The sequence below is a fragment of the Sus scrofa genome, chromosome 6 (assembly GCF_054392235.1).
Source record: "Sus scrofa isolate SSC_HxYL_T2T_F1_AM1 chromosome 6, Sscrofa_HxYL_maternal_Yorkshire_Landrace_v2.0, whole genome shotgun sequence".
Lineage (NCBI taxonomy): Eukaryota > Metazoa > Chordata > Mammalia > Artiodactyla > Suidae > Sus > Sus scrofa.
This window is the reverse complement of record NC_139388.1, coordinates 38,137,192-38,152,764: the sequence shown is the minus strand read 5'-3', so window position 1 is coordinate 38,152,764 and position 15,573 is coordinate 38,137,192. Positions and strand designations below refer to the sequence as shown.

At 45.8% G+C, this 15,573-nt stretch overlaps 1 protein-coding gene across 4 annotated transcripts in view; it reads right to left on the bottom strand.

Annotated features, from left to right (window-relative positions):
- The window catches only part of ABCC11 (ATP binding cassette subfamily C member 11), an 84,867-nt gene that overhangs the window by 62,627 nt on the left and 6,667 nt on the right, over positions 1 to 15,573 (bottom strand). For all 4 annotated transcript variants that reach the window (XM_021094228.2, XM_021094229.2, XM_084960339.1 and 1 more), the window contains exons 2-4: positions 8,592 to 8,734; positions 6,796 to 6,914; positions 4,335 to 4,493 (exon numbers count right to left, since the gene is read on the bottom strand). In XM_021094228.2, the coding sequence (XP_020949887.1) occupies positions 4,335 to 4,493; positions 6,796 to 6,914; positions 8,592 to 8,690 (377 nt within the window). In that variant the 5' untranslated portion in view covers positions 8,691 to 8,734. The remainder of the gene's footprint in view (positions 1 to 4,334; positions 4,494 to 6,795; positions 6,915 to 8,591; positions 8,735 to 15,573) is intronic.

Here is a 15,573-nt window from a genome sequence, read left to right as displayed (position 1 = left end):
TCAAAATCCAAGAAAGGTCAGCCCGTTGCAGTTAAAAGACCAATCTGATAGATCTCTCGCATCTCCTTTTAATCTGTAACAGTCTCCCTTTCTCTGCAGTTTTTTGCCATGTGCTTTTTAAAGGAACTGAATTCTTTATCTTATGTAGGTCCCCGCATTCTGGATTTGATGAATGGCCTCCCTGCGATGGTGTCTAACCTAGTTTCTTATGCCCCGTATTTTCAACCAAAATGCTAGTTAGATCTAGAGGCTTAATAAAATTCAGAATTTGAGTAGGCTGGCAAAAACACTGAATAGGTGATGTAGTGTGAGGTCCTTTTGCATCACCTCAGAAGACACACGAGGTCTGCTGTCCCACTTTTGCTTTCTAGGGCCACACCCAAGGCATATGGAGGGTCCCAGGCTAGGAGTCGAAATGGAGCTATAGCTGCCGGCCTGCACCACAGCCACAACAATGCCAGATCTGAGCCACATATTCGACCTACATCACAGCTCACAGCAACGCCAGATCCTTAACCCACTGAGAGAGGTCAGGGATCGAACCCAAGACCTCATGGTTCCTAGTTGGATTCGTTTCCACTGGGCCACGACGGGAACTCCTGCTACCCCACTCGCAGTGATGTTAAGGTGGCTCAGGGGGTTACACAGTGTCAGACTGACCCACTCATTGCCAGGTTCCCCATCACTGGCCATCATTGCTTAGATCCATTTCCAATAAGGCTGACAAAATGAGATTTTTCTAAGTCTATCATTCCTTCTACATGTAGTAGCTTAGATTTTTCTGTAAAAAATAACTTTCCCTAGGGAGTTCCCATCATGGCTCAGTGGTTAACGAATCTGACTAGGAACCATGAGGTTGCGGGTTCAATCCCTGGCCTTGCTCGGTGGGTGAAGGATCCGGCGTTGCCATGCGCTGCAGTGTAGGTCGCAGACGCCACTCGGATCCTGAGTTGCTGTGGCTGTGGTGTAGGCCAGCAGCTATAGCTTCGATTAGACCCCTAGCATGGGAATCTCAATATGCTTCGGGAGCGGCCCTAGAAAAGGCAAAAAGACAAAAATAAATAAATAAATAAATAAATAAATAAATAAATAACTTTCCCTCATCAACTATTTTGCTACCCTGCAATATAATCAGCTGAGGAAACAGCCTAGGACTCTGAACAATGTCACTCTTCCTGTTCATATGCAAATTAATATTTATAAAACCCAGGAGTTTTATAAACACTGTAATCGACTCTTCTTTAATAAAAAAATTTTACAAAACCTCCAGGCTTCTTCCTTTCTGAATCATAAAAACTACTCCATCCCATGCCCACCTATTTGGACCAGATAACTTGAGAGGTGTGCACCCCAGCTCAACAAAGCAAAAATGTCCCCATGACACCTGTCGGTGTTGGAGGATTTTGTTGCTTGTGGACAAATCATAGGGCCACCTCTCCTTATTCCAGCCCTACCCCCACACCTAACCCAATCTACAGAGACAACAAGTTCTCGAGTCCTACTTTGACTAAACAAATCCAAGTTTTCCATAGCCTGCCAACAGCGCTCCTAACAACCCTAACGATTCCTGGCCGTGATGATTAGACTCAGATTTGAAAAACCACAAAAAATAAAATAAAATACACTTGACTCCGATTCGAGAGACTTGGCTTCAAAATTTAACTCCCCCGTTCATTAACCATGTGATTCAGGGAACATTGTTTCACCTCTTTTAATCCTGGGTCTTCCCTTGAAAGATGGGGAAACTCATGACGTGCCCTGTTTATTTCATAACCCTACTGTACTGGTCAAAGGAGATGAAGGAGGAGGAGATGCACTGCAATGGCAGAACAGTGAAGATGGGGAGGATTAGAAGGGTCATGAGGATGAAGGTGATGGAGAGGCTGCCGAGAGGGGCGGCGATGTTGATGGCTGGCGGTTTGTCGGCACATCCTGGTAGAAACCAAAGCAGCCCTTTTGAAAGAGGAGGAAAGTCTACGGCCATGCCACTCTGAACACGCCCAATCTCATCTGAAAGATTAGGAAAGACACGCCCCAGGAGGCTGCCTGTTAAATGGTGAAGGTATAGAAAGAGACCCTCCAAAGGTGCGAATGCATAGATAATTAATTTTTCAAGGGCACCTCCAAAAATGGGGTGAGTGTGAAAGTGTTGGTGATGGAATTAAAAAGGCAGCATCAGTGAACAGGAAGTGGAAGGAAGTAGATCAGGAGATCCTGTCCTCACAATGGGTAGGGAAGAACAAGCAAGCTGACACCTCACTCATTATCTACTACGCAGCTGGCATTTTTCCAGGTGCTTTATAGGGAATCTATTACCTCTTTGGATTCTTACAACAATCCTATGAAAGACCACAAGACAAATGCTTTATAGCTACGATTTTATATACTAAAACTCGCCTTGAGGAGTTCCCATCGTGGTGCAGGGGAAATGAATCCGACTAGGAACCATGTGGTTGTGGGTTCGATCCCTGGCCTTTCTCAGTAGGTTAAGGATCCGGCATTGCCCTGAGCTGTGGTGTGGGTCGCAGACGTAGCTCGGATCCTGTGTTGCTGTGGCTGTGGTGTAGGCCGGCAGCTACAGCTCCCATTTGACCCCTAGCCTGAGAACCTCCATATGCCTTGGGTATGGTCCTAAAGAGAAGAAAGACAAATAAAAATAAAACTCTCCTTGAAAGGGTAACTCATCTGACATCACAGCAGCTAAGAGATGAGATTCTAGCCGATATCTGGCACTACCAAGAGGCGATCCCTGGAAACTTTTTTTTTTTGTCTTTTTGCCATTTCTTGGGCTGCTCCTGCGGCACATGGAGGTTCCCAGGCTAGGGGTCGAATCGGAGCCGTAGCCATCGGCCGATGCCACAACCACAGCAATGCAGGATCTGAGCCGGGTCTGCAACCTACACCACAGCTCACAGCAAACACTGGATCCTTAACTCACTGAGCAAGGCCAAGGATCAAACCCACAACCTCATGGTTCCTAGTCAGATTCGTTAACCACTGAGCCATGACGGGAACTCCTGGAAACTTTTTTTATTCCCCTGAATAAGTCTGAGAAGCAAAGGGTAAATTTCTTTTTCTTTTTTTTTTTTTTTTTTTTCAGGGCCATTCCTCAGCATATGGCAGTTCCCAGGCTAGGGGGCAAATCAGAGCTAAAGCTGCTGCCCTACGCCACAGCCACAGCAACATGGGATCTGAGTCACATCTGCAACCTACACCACAGCTCACGTCAATGCCAGATCCTTAACCCACTGAGCGAGGCCAGAGATCGAACTCTTGTCCTCATGGATCCTAGTCGGGTTCGTTTCAGCTTTGCCACAACGGGAACTCTGCAATGGATCAAAGTTTAACCGGGTCCTGTTTTCTTAGTGCCTTCACAACACTGGTTTTCTTTGTAACTCTCTGAGACCTGGTGATAGCATGCAACAGTTCACACACTCCTTGACCACTGAATGCTCTTCTTGGGGAGGCCCTTGGGGAACCACCATTTCTAGGAACATACTGGGAAAAAGCCATTCTGCACCTGGGGTCTCTGATGAAGTAGCTAGAGGTGAAAACGTGAGCACAGGGCATTTCGGGTCACTTATTCCCCCACCCCCACCCCTGCACGTGATCTTCATACCACTTTCGAGGTGGGTGGTACAGGAAATTGAATCCCACAACTAGTTAGTGGTGACTCAAGGATTAAGAGATTACACCACTAACACAAAATGTAATCATCAGTGACACAGATAAAGGCTTGATCCAGAAAAAAAAAACAAAAAAACAAAAGGACAACAAACAATAATTTCTAACTTTCTCAGGGTCCTGGGCTCCCAGGGAAATCTGATAAAAGATGTGAATTCTTGCTCCAGAAAAAGATCTCTAGCCCATACACAAAAAAATATGTAAATCATTTCTTTTTCTTTTTTTTTTTCCTCTCCTTTTAGGATCATACCTGCCTATCTGCAGCATATAGGTTCCCAGGCTAGGGACCAAATCGGAGCCACAGCAACACAGGATCTGAGCTGCATCTTCGACCTACACCGAAGCTGGCAGCAATGCTGGATCCTTAACCCACTGAGCGAGGCCAGGGATCAAACCTGCATCCTTGGAGACACTATGTCAGGTTCTTAACCGGATGAACCACACCAGGAACTCCCTGTAAATCATTTTTTAACCCCAGATTAAGAATGTCCAGACTAGAATAAGGCCTCCTGCTACGAGGAAGAACAGATATTGTTGTCTATCTGGGGATGGACACGCCCTCCCCCCCACTACTCTTAAACAGCTCTGGTCACCGTCCACCAAGACGTGGTCTTTAACCCACCCCATTGGCTTGCTGAATGTGACCTTACCTTTTGGCATTTTGGGCTGAAGCATCATGTACTGACAGCTGGGGGATCATGTGCTTATTTAAGCGTTTCCGTAAACCTCGGATCATGAATGGGGTGAGCCACGACAAGGTGAGGTAGGAGAACAAGCCGGCATCATCCAGGGGCTGGGGCGCAGGAATCCTGGCAGAGAGTCACAGGCAGTGTGGTCATCCTTAGGATGCAGGCTCCAGAGAGTTAAGACATTAAGTCAAAGGTAAGATTTGGAAGGGAAGAATTACAACTATGAATTGTGGTATACAGATTACACCACAGTGCAGTCATCTGGATCTACCAAAAAGGTTTTTCCGTCGTGGCACAGTGGAAACGAATCTGACTAGGAACGATGAGGTTGCAGGCTCCATCCCTGGCCTCACTCAGTAGGTTAAGGATTTGGCGTTGCTGTGAGCTATGATGTAGATTGCAGATGCGGCTCAGATCTGGCATTGCTGTGGCTGTGGCACAGGCTGGTGGCTACAGCTCCAATTAGACCCCTAGCCTGGGAACCTCCATATGCCTCGGTGAGGCCCTAAAAGGACAAAAAGACCGAAAAAAGGGGGGGGGGTTCTTTCATGACTCTTATTAATTTGTGAGAGTTAAAAACTAGAAGCAACAGAAACACCCAACAAGAGGGGAAATGATTTAAAAAGAAAGAGAAGGAGTTTTCTGGTGGCCTAGCAGTTAAGGATATGGCATTGTCACTGATGGCAGGTTTCAGTCCTTGACCCGGGAACTTCTGCATGACTTGGGCAAGGCCAAGATAAATAAATAAATAATAAAAAGAAAAAAAACAAGTGTGGGTACATCCTATACCATATTGCAGAAAACAAGTGTCTAAAAATAGAGATGTATAGAGAACATGGAAAAAACTCTAAGAATATTAAGAAAGAAAAAAAAAAAAAACCACTTGCAGATCAAGAAATTCAGCAGTTTTTTTTCTTCTTTTTTGGCCACCCATCAGCATAAGGAGTTCCGGGGCTAGGGATCAGATCCGAGGAACAATTTTGACCTATGCCACAGCTGCAGCAAGGCCAGATAGATACTTAATTCACTGTGCCAGGCCAGGGATCGAACCTGCATCCCAGCGCTCCCAAGACACCGCTGATCTTGCTTTGCCACAGCGGGAACTCCTAGTATTTTTTACTTATATAAAAAAGGAAGAAATAAGAGAAGACAGACCACAACATATGTATCTATATTAAATACAGATATAACAATTTATATCAAATCATTAATAGTGATTGACTTTGAAGGAGGGATTCGAGTTGGGAAAGGAATAGGAAAAGAGATTCTCATTGTTTTAATTTTTCTAAGTTTTGCTTATATAACTTCCACAAAAATGATAAAAATGAAACAAAAAGAAATAAGATTGATAAGATCGTATTTCTGGGGATGATTCACAAACACAGCAATAATGATTGGATCGGGGCATTGTGACTGTGTGTAATTTCTACCTTTTTCAAAATTGCTTTTAATACTGTATGGTTCGAGGCATTCCTGCTGTGGTGCAGCGGAACCAAATCCGACTAGGAACCATGAGGTTGTGGGTTCGATCCCTGGCCTCACTCAGTGAGTTAAGGATCCGGGGTTGCTATGAGCTGTGGTGTAGGTCCCAGAAAGTCACTTGGGGATGGTTACTTTAAACCATGGTTAAGGAGGCTCCACAAGTTCCTTATACTCTTAAGTTCAAGGATAACTTAAACACAAAAATGTGATAAATGTCACAGGTCACCGGCCCTTTCAATGGACCCCCATTTCTCTTAGGATGATGACTGAATGTGGCCTGTGGGGACATGCGTGATCCTCTGGCATCTCCCTCTGCCTGCAGCCTCGTCCCATGCCATGTCCTCTCTCACACAGGACTCTGCAGAGACACTGGCCTCCTTCGCATCACTCGTGTTCCTTTCCCCCGCAAGGCTGGGCCTTTGCACATGCTGTTCCCTCTGCCCAGACCGTCCTTGCCTCACTGCTGCCTAGCAAATTCTTGTTCATCCTCCAGGTCTCAGCTTCGGTATCACTCAGACCCCATCACAGTGTCACTGTTCCACTGTCCCTTGCACCCCCAGGTTTCTTCACAGCACCTTCCTCAAACAGCTTGTAATCACATGTTTATTAACAAGCTTACAAGCTTACAGTCGTTCTCCCCCCTGTGAGGTCCACGAGGGACAAGGCTCCTGGCCGGCTGGCTCACGGCTATGCCCACATGGTCTAGCGCAGTGCCCGGCACATGCAGGTGCTCAATGAATCCTTGTTGAATGAAGGAATGAATGAACGAAGGAGTGAATGAATGAAGATACTGAGCGCGCTTCCCTGCTGTGCCTCAGGCTTCTCAGGAAGTGTTTAGCTGTAGCGGGTGATAGCACTGAGTTGACATATGGTTATGTAGCCTTTTGGGAGGGGTCTGGGTGTGAGGGTCCCGACCCTCCACTCCCCCCTCGGAACTCACTTTGGCTTCGGGCGGAAGGGAATCATGGTTCTCCAGGCAGCATCATACTTCCCCATCCTTGGCGCCTCAGGCTCCCCCACCTGCTGGGGCCAGGAACCATCTTCAACCTCGAAAGTTTTCTTGGGAAATAAAAACCGAAAGAGCATCAGTTTCTGACCTCACAAATACAGTCTTACAGGAGTGAGGGACCAGGCACCCAAGGAGGACGGATCTTTGCACACCCAGCCTCCCAGAGAAAGGCTGCCAGTGTCGGATAAAGACAAATACTGTATGTTCTCATTTAATACACGGACTGAAAAAACACCCAGCCAACCAGACAAACAAAACACCTGAACTCAAAGATCCCGAACACAGATTGCTGGTTGCCAGAGGCAAGAACAGCAAGGGTGGGGGTGGGCGAAATGGGTAAACATGGGCGGAAGGTATGAAGGTCCAGTTATGAAATGAATGTCACAGCAGTGTAAGGTATACTCGTATAGCATGGTGACAATGCTTTCCAGTATTGCATATTCGAAAGTTGCTTTTTTGTTTGTCGTGGTTTTTTTCCTTGACCTCACCCCCCGAGTATGCAGAGTATGCAGAAATTCCCAGGTCAGGGATCAAACCTCTGCCACAGCTGTAACAAGAGTCACAGCAGTGACAAGGCCAGATCCTTAATCCACAGAGCTACCAGGGAAAACTCAAAAGTGGCTAAGAGAGTAGATCTTAAATTTTCTCACCAAAAAAAAATATTTGAACTTTGTGTGGTGATGGATACTGCGGTGATCTTTTCATAATCCACACAAATAGTGAATCCTTATGTTGTACATCTGAAACTAATATAATATTTTATGCCTGTTATCTCAATAAAAATAAATAAATTTAAAAAGGCTGCCAGGCAGGGAATGAGCACTGGGCTGAGAGTCAGAACAACCAGGTCCCAGATCTAGCTTTGCCCCATCTCTGCTGGGTAACTCTGAGCAGGTCACTGCACCTCCCTGGGCTTTTATCTGTCAGTTCACACTGAAAATAAGAATAAACGATGCTAGAGTTAGTCACCCACAGAATGTGAAGCCAAGTCACCCTTGGAGAGTAAATCTACTTAAAAAGAAATCCATGAGTTAAAAAAAAAGTAAATCTTGGGAGTCCCCACTGTGGCCCAGTAGTAACAAATCTGGCTAGTATTCATGAGGATTTGGGTTTGATCCCTGGCTTTGCTCAATGAGTTGAGGATCCTGCGTTGTTGCTGTGGCTGTGGTATAGCCTGGCAGCTGCAGCTCTGATTCCCCCCTAGCCTGGGAACTCCTATATGCAGCGAGAGCAGCCCTAAAAAGGAAAAAAAAAAAATCTCGACATGACATAAAAATAAAATAAAAAGGATATCATTTCTAGAACTTGATAGAGAATAAATAACACTCGTCAGGACACAGTAAGGGATCTATTTGAAGAGGTTCAGAATAGTGGGTTCCTTCAGATCAGGAGAGTTGGGGAATGAGATGGGAGAAAGACCAGTAGCTGGAAGTGCTTGTCAAGGTCCCAACTGGAGAGCTGGTGATGGGTTTATTGGCAATTATTGTATTTTATAAGTAAATACATAGATAAATGGGTGACTGAGAGAGATACATGAATCATGATTGCATATCATGACCAAGGATTATGAAGCATCTAATTCTGGAAGCCTGAGCTCCATCAAAAAAAAAAAAAAAATCAAAGTTGAATAAATAAGGGATGAAATTCTTTGACCTAATTTATGACCACTGAGAATAGCCTGCCAACTCAGTTTCCTGGTGTTTCGATGCAAAGGAGATCTTACTTACATAGCTAAGTCCTGAAACCATGTCATTATCTACATCCAAGCCGAGATTCACGAGGCCACCAGAAGACCTGGGGACCCAGTATATCCTCCTTCTGGTCATTTTCAGTTGTCCTGCCAATTCTTTGCTTCTTAGAGTCAGAGAATCTGAAAAGGCAACACGTAGGAACAGCTTAGATCCAAGCCTGAGCAGCCAGGGGAGGGGGACATCCGGGAGCAAGGAGTGTGCTGGGGTCCATGGTCACAGCACCTGTTCTTCACTCTGCCTGGAATGGGCTTGGCTCCCTCTCTTTAGACATCTACTTGGGCTCCAGCCCAAGATCCCTTAGGGAAAGGACATCGAATTACCCATTTCCACCCCATCTCCTTGGGCTGGGTCAACTTCTTTTGGTATGCCCACGGCCGGTGGTTCCTGAAACCATGTTTCTTCTTTCATCCCAGTTTGTAATTACACATTTAGGTGACTCACTCATTTTTTAGAGGTCATTTCCTGAACTAAACTGATGCTCGGGAGGACGGAGACATGTTTGCTTTGCTTGCAATTGAATCTCTTGGACCTAGGGCTGTGCTGGGAAAAGAGCAGGTGCTCAGTAAATAAACAGTGAATGGATGACCAAATGAAAGAAATGTGATTTTGCTGTGCTCTCACTCGGCTTTTACAGGCTCAGGGGAGTGATTCTGGGCACAATTTAAGAAATTTAAATAACTAAAAAATGTATGAATATGCTTTTCATTTTTGCCTTTGTGAATATGTGATTGACTTCCAGAGCAACCACATGTCTGGGGCAGGGCAGGAGGATGGTAACTAGGAACATTTCTGAAGGAACAGAAAGAAAATGGACAACAAGGCTGGTATCACGGGGTGTGAGGGGTGTCTCACCACGCCCCAGGTTTAAGGCTCTGCCATCGCCATCTTGAAATTCTTCATAATTTGAACAGAGTCTCACATTTTTGTTTTGCACTGGGTTCACAAATGATGCCATCAAGCCTGGTGTTCTGATACAGCTTTTGACTTTCAAATATATTGGATTGTGCTTCAAGTAAACAGACTTGAAGAGGAGCCTATTGCCTAGGGAGAAGATTCTTTCAATTCCCTTATTCCATTCTTTCCCATATTTTCCAAATTCTTTTAACAAATCACAACCAAATATGGTGGACTCAATTTCTGGAATTCTCCCATCGAGCCTAAAATATAGACACCCCAGACATGACACCAGGCCATAAGGCATACGGTCAGTCCTCTGTACTCACAGGTTCCACAGCTGGGATTCAACCAACAGATGACAGAGATATTTGGAAAAAGAAAATCCCAGAATGTTCCCAAAATCAAAACTTGGATTTGCACCGGAAACTATCTACATAGCATTTACATTGTATTTATAACTGTGTACATAATATTTACATTTTCTCAGGTATTATAAGTAATCTAGAGACGACAAACTATGTGGGAAGATGTGCTTAGCTTATATGCAAACATTATGTCATTTTGTTTTATTTATTTTTTACGATTTTTTTTTCTCCATTAGAGTTGATTTACAGTGTTCTGTCAATTTCTCCTGTACAGCAAAGTGACCCAGTCACACATACATACATACATTCTTTTTCTCACATTATCCTCCATCACACTCCATCACCAGTGACTGGACAGAGTTCCCTGTGCTATATGGCAGGATCTCATTGTTTATCCACTCCAAATGCTACAGTTTGCATCTATTAACCCCAGACTCCCAGTCCCTCTCTGCCATTATTTTTATATAAGGGACTTGAGCATTCTTGGATTTTCATATCCAAGGGGGCCTGGAACCAATCCCCCCTCTGAACATAGGGGGAACTCGACTTGACATGAGATGGGAGAAGTGGACCTTTTAGGGAAAAAAGAGAGAGGAGTTATATTAGGTGAGAGAGGGTGTCACATAGTCCTTGTTTAAGATTCAGGGAAGGGGCCAGTTTTCTGGCTGCCATGAACCTGGCTAGGACATTGACACATTGAAGTGGAACTGGCATGACTCAACAGAAAGAGGCCCCGGCGGGAAGGACCATGCTGTACTGGCTTACAAGTTTTCAGTGGAGGGAGTGGGGGTGGGGAGTGCAAGACAGCAAGTTCCAGATTGCAAGTCATGTACCCTGGCCAGGGGCCCAGCCTGTCCGTATTGTCAGAGGTGTGCTGCTAAACACGTGTATTTGCAACTAACCTCTGGTTGCAATTGGTCCATGAGCGTAGTTCCAACATAATGGTTACTTGATATTTTGCATTATGTTAATGAGCAAGAGGAAAAGGAAGACGTGTTGGTTGGATCATCACGCATTTGCCAATGACCTGAGTTACACTGCTGAATATTTTCAAATACTGAAAGATTATTTCCTCTCATTTTGGTGCTCTTTACTACGCAATGGCTACCGGCACCACACACGTGTGGATTTAACCTGCCTTATTAATATTTTCAGCATTGACTTCTTTTTTTTTTTTTTTTTTTTTTTTTGTCTTTTTGTTATTTCTTGGGCCGCCCCTGCGGCATATGGAGGTTCCCAGGCTAGGGGTCAAATCGGAGCTGTAGCTACCAGCCTACGCCAGAGCCACAGCAACTCGGGATCTGAGCCGCATCTGCAACCTACACCACAGCCCACGGCAACGCCGGATCGTTAACCCACTGAGCAAGGGCAGGGACCGAACCCTCAACCTCATGGTTCCTAGTCGGATTCGCTAACCACTGAGCCACGACGGGAACTCCAGCATTGACTTCTTAAGCCTAGACTAGCAATAAAATAATGAAAACAATCCCTGATTTGTAGCCTTTGCTGATTTTTGTGGTGTAAATAGTCCCATTTAGGAAGATTTCAAGCTACCAACATATTGGGAAGAGAGGCGCAGTCAAAAATCTCCAGACCCAGGAAATGTAAACAACCTCAATCAAAAGTATAAATAGTAGGGAGTTCCCACGGTGGCTCAGTGGTTAAGGAGTGGTTAAGCCCCATGAGGATGGGGCTCGATCCCTGGCCTTGCTCAGTGGGTTAAGGATCTGGCGTTGCCTTGAGCTGTGGTGTGGGTCACAGACAGGATTGGATCCCATGTTGCTGTGCCTGTGGCCTAGGCAGGAGGTACAGCTCCAATTGGACCCCGAGTCTGGGAACCTCCATATGGGGAGCGACCCTAAGAAGACAAAAATAAATAAATAGTAGTAAAGTGTAGTGAACTAATTAGGGAGTGATAGATTTCTGAGTATTACTTTTATCTTTCATGTAATCACCCATAAGTTAATGTAATTTAATTTTAATAATGTTCGTGTTTAACAACTGGGCTCCCCAGATTGCTGAAAATTTGACAATTGATTGCCATGAGCCAGTATCTTAAAACGGCAAGCCAAAACATTTACATCCTCCTAACTAACCAGCAAACAGGGGCTCATGAGGAAGACCAGATTCTGAGAACACATACAGAAATTAGATTTATTTTTCCACCTCACCTTTCAGTTATAGCATGATTTGCCAAACTGGTTTATTTATACACATCTGCAAAAAGATGCAATGAGGGTTTCAAAGGTGTGACTCTATATAGAAACAGGGAATTTATCCAGGCAGCTCATAACAGGGAAAAATAAAGCAAATGAAGACCAAGGGAACGCAAATGTGTGTCGTGGATATGGTTACAGATCACGAGTTGCTCTGAGTTCCCATCGTGGCGCAGCAGAAACAAATCTGACTAGGATCCACGAGGATGCAAATTCAATCCCTGGCCTCGCTCAGTGGGTTAAGGATCTGGCGTTGCCATGAGCTGTGGTGTAGGTTGCAGACATGGCTTGGATCCTGCGTTGCTGTGGCTCTGGCGGAGGCCAGCAGCTACAGCTCCGATTCGACCCCTGGCCTGGGAACCTCCATATGCCTCGGGTGGACAGAAGGAAAAGACAGAAGGAAAAAAAAAAAAAAAGGACATGAATTCCTCATTTCGATATAACTGGAACTCAGCCACACATTGGCTTGGGATGACTTCCAGGTCTATGAGGCTCACCTCCACCTCGGCTTCCTTGACTGGCCAGGGAAATTCCCTCCAGAGCTTCTTTGGACATCCTAGGAAAGGTCCCTGGCCTCCCACCTTCCTCTCAGGGACATGACAGAGGTGAGGTTTATTCACTTTAAGTGGCAGCAAGCCCATCACTGCAGTGGGGCCGGATAGGACTAGAAATAAACGAAAGAGCAAATAGATGCTTCCGGCCTATGCCTCCCCCCCCACCCCCCATCCTGGGTCCTGAAGGTGCCAAAGTCATGATTAGTTTAGCCATGGACCATTTGCATGTGGCGAAACAATCTGTGTACAAGAGGGAGAGGGCGCTGGAGGGAGGTAACCTTTCCGGAAGGGCTGATTTGTTTCCTCATTATTCTTACCACTTTCCCAGCAGAGGCTAGTGCCCAAGGCCAGAAGCGGCACCAGAGGGTAGGGAAAGAGCCCAGGACAAGGGGCAGAGGCATGGCAAGCCAGGCCTGAACACGCTGAGATGAGCCAACTTCACTCCTTCCATCCCTCTCCCCCACTCCCTGGACTGGGAACTTTCCCAGGGCTGGTCCTTGTCGCTTCTGGAGCCCCTCGCTGGCCCTGGCCTTGTTGTTGGCTGCTAAGTCCCTGCACCCCACTGCCTACTCTTCTCTGTTCCAGAAACTGGGACCTGGGTCCTAATCTCTGCCGAGAAGCTTCTCCTCTGAGCTTCTTGAAGAGCCCAGCCTTTCTGCTTAAGCAGGTTTCAGCTCGAACACCACCTCCGCAGGGTCACTTTTCCAGACTCCCCCCATCATGTATCTTCCTCTCTCTAGCACCTTCTACGGAGTTTCCTATTAGATTTCCTTTACTTATCATGCTCTGAAATGGCCCTTTCTTCGGGGGCTTATTTATTTTCTGCCTTCCTCACTAGCATTGTAAGCTCTTTGCCTCCAGGGGCTTTGTCTGTCTTGTTCAGTGATGTTTCGGTGAATCAAGAACAGCTCCCAGGACATAGAGGATATAGAAGTATTTGATGGGCATTCCTTTGTGGCTCAATGGTTGACTAACTGACTAGTATCCATGAGGACGCAGGTTCAATCCCTGGCCTTACTCAGGGGGTTAAGGATCCGGCGTTGCCGTGAGCTGTGGTGTAGGTCATAGACACTGCTCATATCCTGTATTGTTATGGCTGTGGTGTAGGCTGGCAGCTGCAGCTCCGATTTGACCCCTAGCCTGGGAACCTCCATATGCCACAGGTGTGGCCCTAAAAAGACAAAAAAAAAAAAAAAGAAGAAGAAGAAGAAGAAGAAGAAGAAGAAGAAGAAGCACTTGGTGGATACGTGAAGAAACTAGATTTGGAGCTGGTTAAAGAGGGAGCCAGGAGAGCCACAGGGTCATTGAAGTCCTCACATTTAGATTTCTTTTTTTCTTTTCTTTTCTTTTTTTTTTTTTTTTTTTTTTTTTTTTTGCCATTGCCAAGCTGCTGCAGTGACATGGGCCATTTGCATGTGGCCAAACAGCCTGGAAATGCCAGATTCTTAACCTGCTGAGCCACCAGGGATATCCTCACATTTAGATTCTTTTTTTGTTTTTTGTCTTTTTTTTTAGGGCTGCACCTGTGGCATATGGTGGTTCCCAGGCTAGGGGTCCAATCGGAGCTGCAGCTGCCAGCCTACACCAGAGCCACAGCAACGCAGGATCCAAGCTGCAACTGTGACCTACACCACAACTCATGGTAATGCCGGATCATTAACCCAATGAGCGAGGCCAGGGATCGAACCCGCATCCTCATGGATGCTAGTCGGTTTCGCTAACCCCTGAGCCATGATGGGAACTCCACATTTAGATTCTTGATGCTTTTCCCAAGGAGGCTGGCACACTGGTTGGACAGGAAGAAGGTGTTCCTCATGCAATCAAGCCACTTAAACATGAACCCATTCTGTTATCACACCTTCTATTGTGCAGGATAAATTTTGGGTTTTTTTTCTTTAGGGAAAACCTGCAGCATATGAAAAGTCCCAGACTAGGGGTCAAATCAGAACTGCAGCTGCCAGCTTACACCACAGCCACAGCAACACCAGGTCCTTAACCCAGTGAACAAGGCCAGGTTGAACACGCATCCCTCATGGATACTAGTTGGGTTCTTAACCCACTGAGCCACAGTGGGAACACCTGGATTTTTTCTCTTTTAATCCAGCTATTATTATGTGACTAGAACACTTATACTTCTTCTTGTTGTTGAGAAGAGTCCATGTTAAAAGCATTAAACATGTGCTTAAAAATATACTGCAAGATTTATAAGATGACTTTTGGAGTTCTTTGTCAAAACACCAGAAGCCTCAAAAAATGAAACACTTCCCTCTTGCCCTTGGAGAGGCCTTGATGAAAAGGTAAACTCTTGTGAAACTGGGCCATGCATTTTTATCTCTCCATCATCCCCAGAGTTCTTCCCAGGGTAGAGTACCCAGTACCATCCAGAGAGGGGATCCAGAGCTTGCTGGTTGGATTCAAGACCTCCTGCTACCAGCTCAACTGCCCTGGGGGCTCCAGCGGCTCAGGCCCCAGTCTAGGAAACATCCTTGAGGGCTCTTTCTCCTTCACTTGTCATGTCCAACCCATCAGCATAGGTAGTTGAAGCTACCTTCAAACTTAGCTTGAATTCACTGCTTCCAGGCTAAGTCCTCATCACCTCTTGATGGACAACCGCAGCCACCTCCTAACTGGCCTCCCTGTGTCTGACCTTAAACCCTTGCATTCCATTCTCCCCAAAGCAGCAAATATGACCTTTTCCTTTTCTTTCTCTTGTTTCTTTTTTTCTTTTTCTCTTTTCTTTTTGCTTTTTAGAGCCACACCTGTGGCATATGGAAGTTCCCAGGCTAAGGGTCGAATTGGAACAGTAGCCGCCGGCCTACGCCACAGCCACAGCGAAGCCAGATCCAAGTCGAGTCTATGACCTACACCACAGCTCACAGCAACATCGGATCCTTAGCCCACTGAGCAAGGCCAGGGATCGAACCCA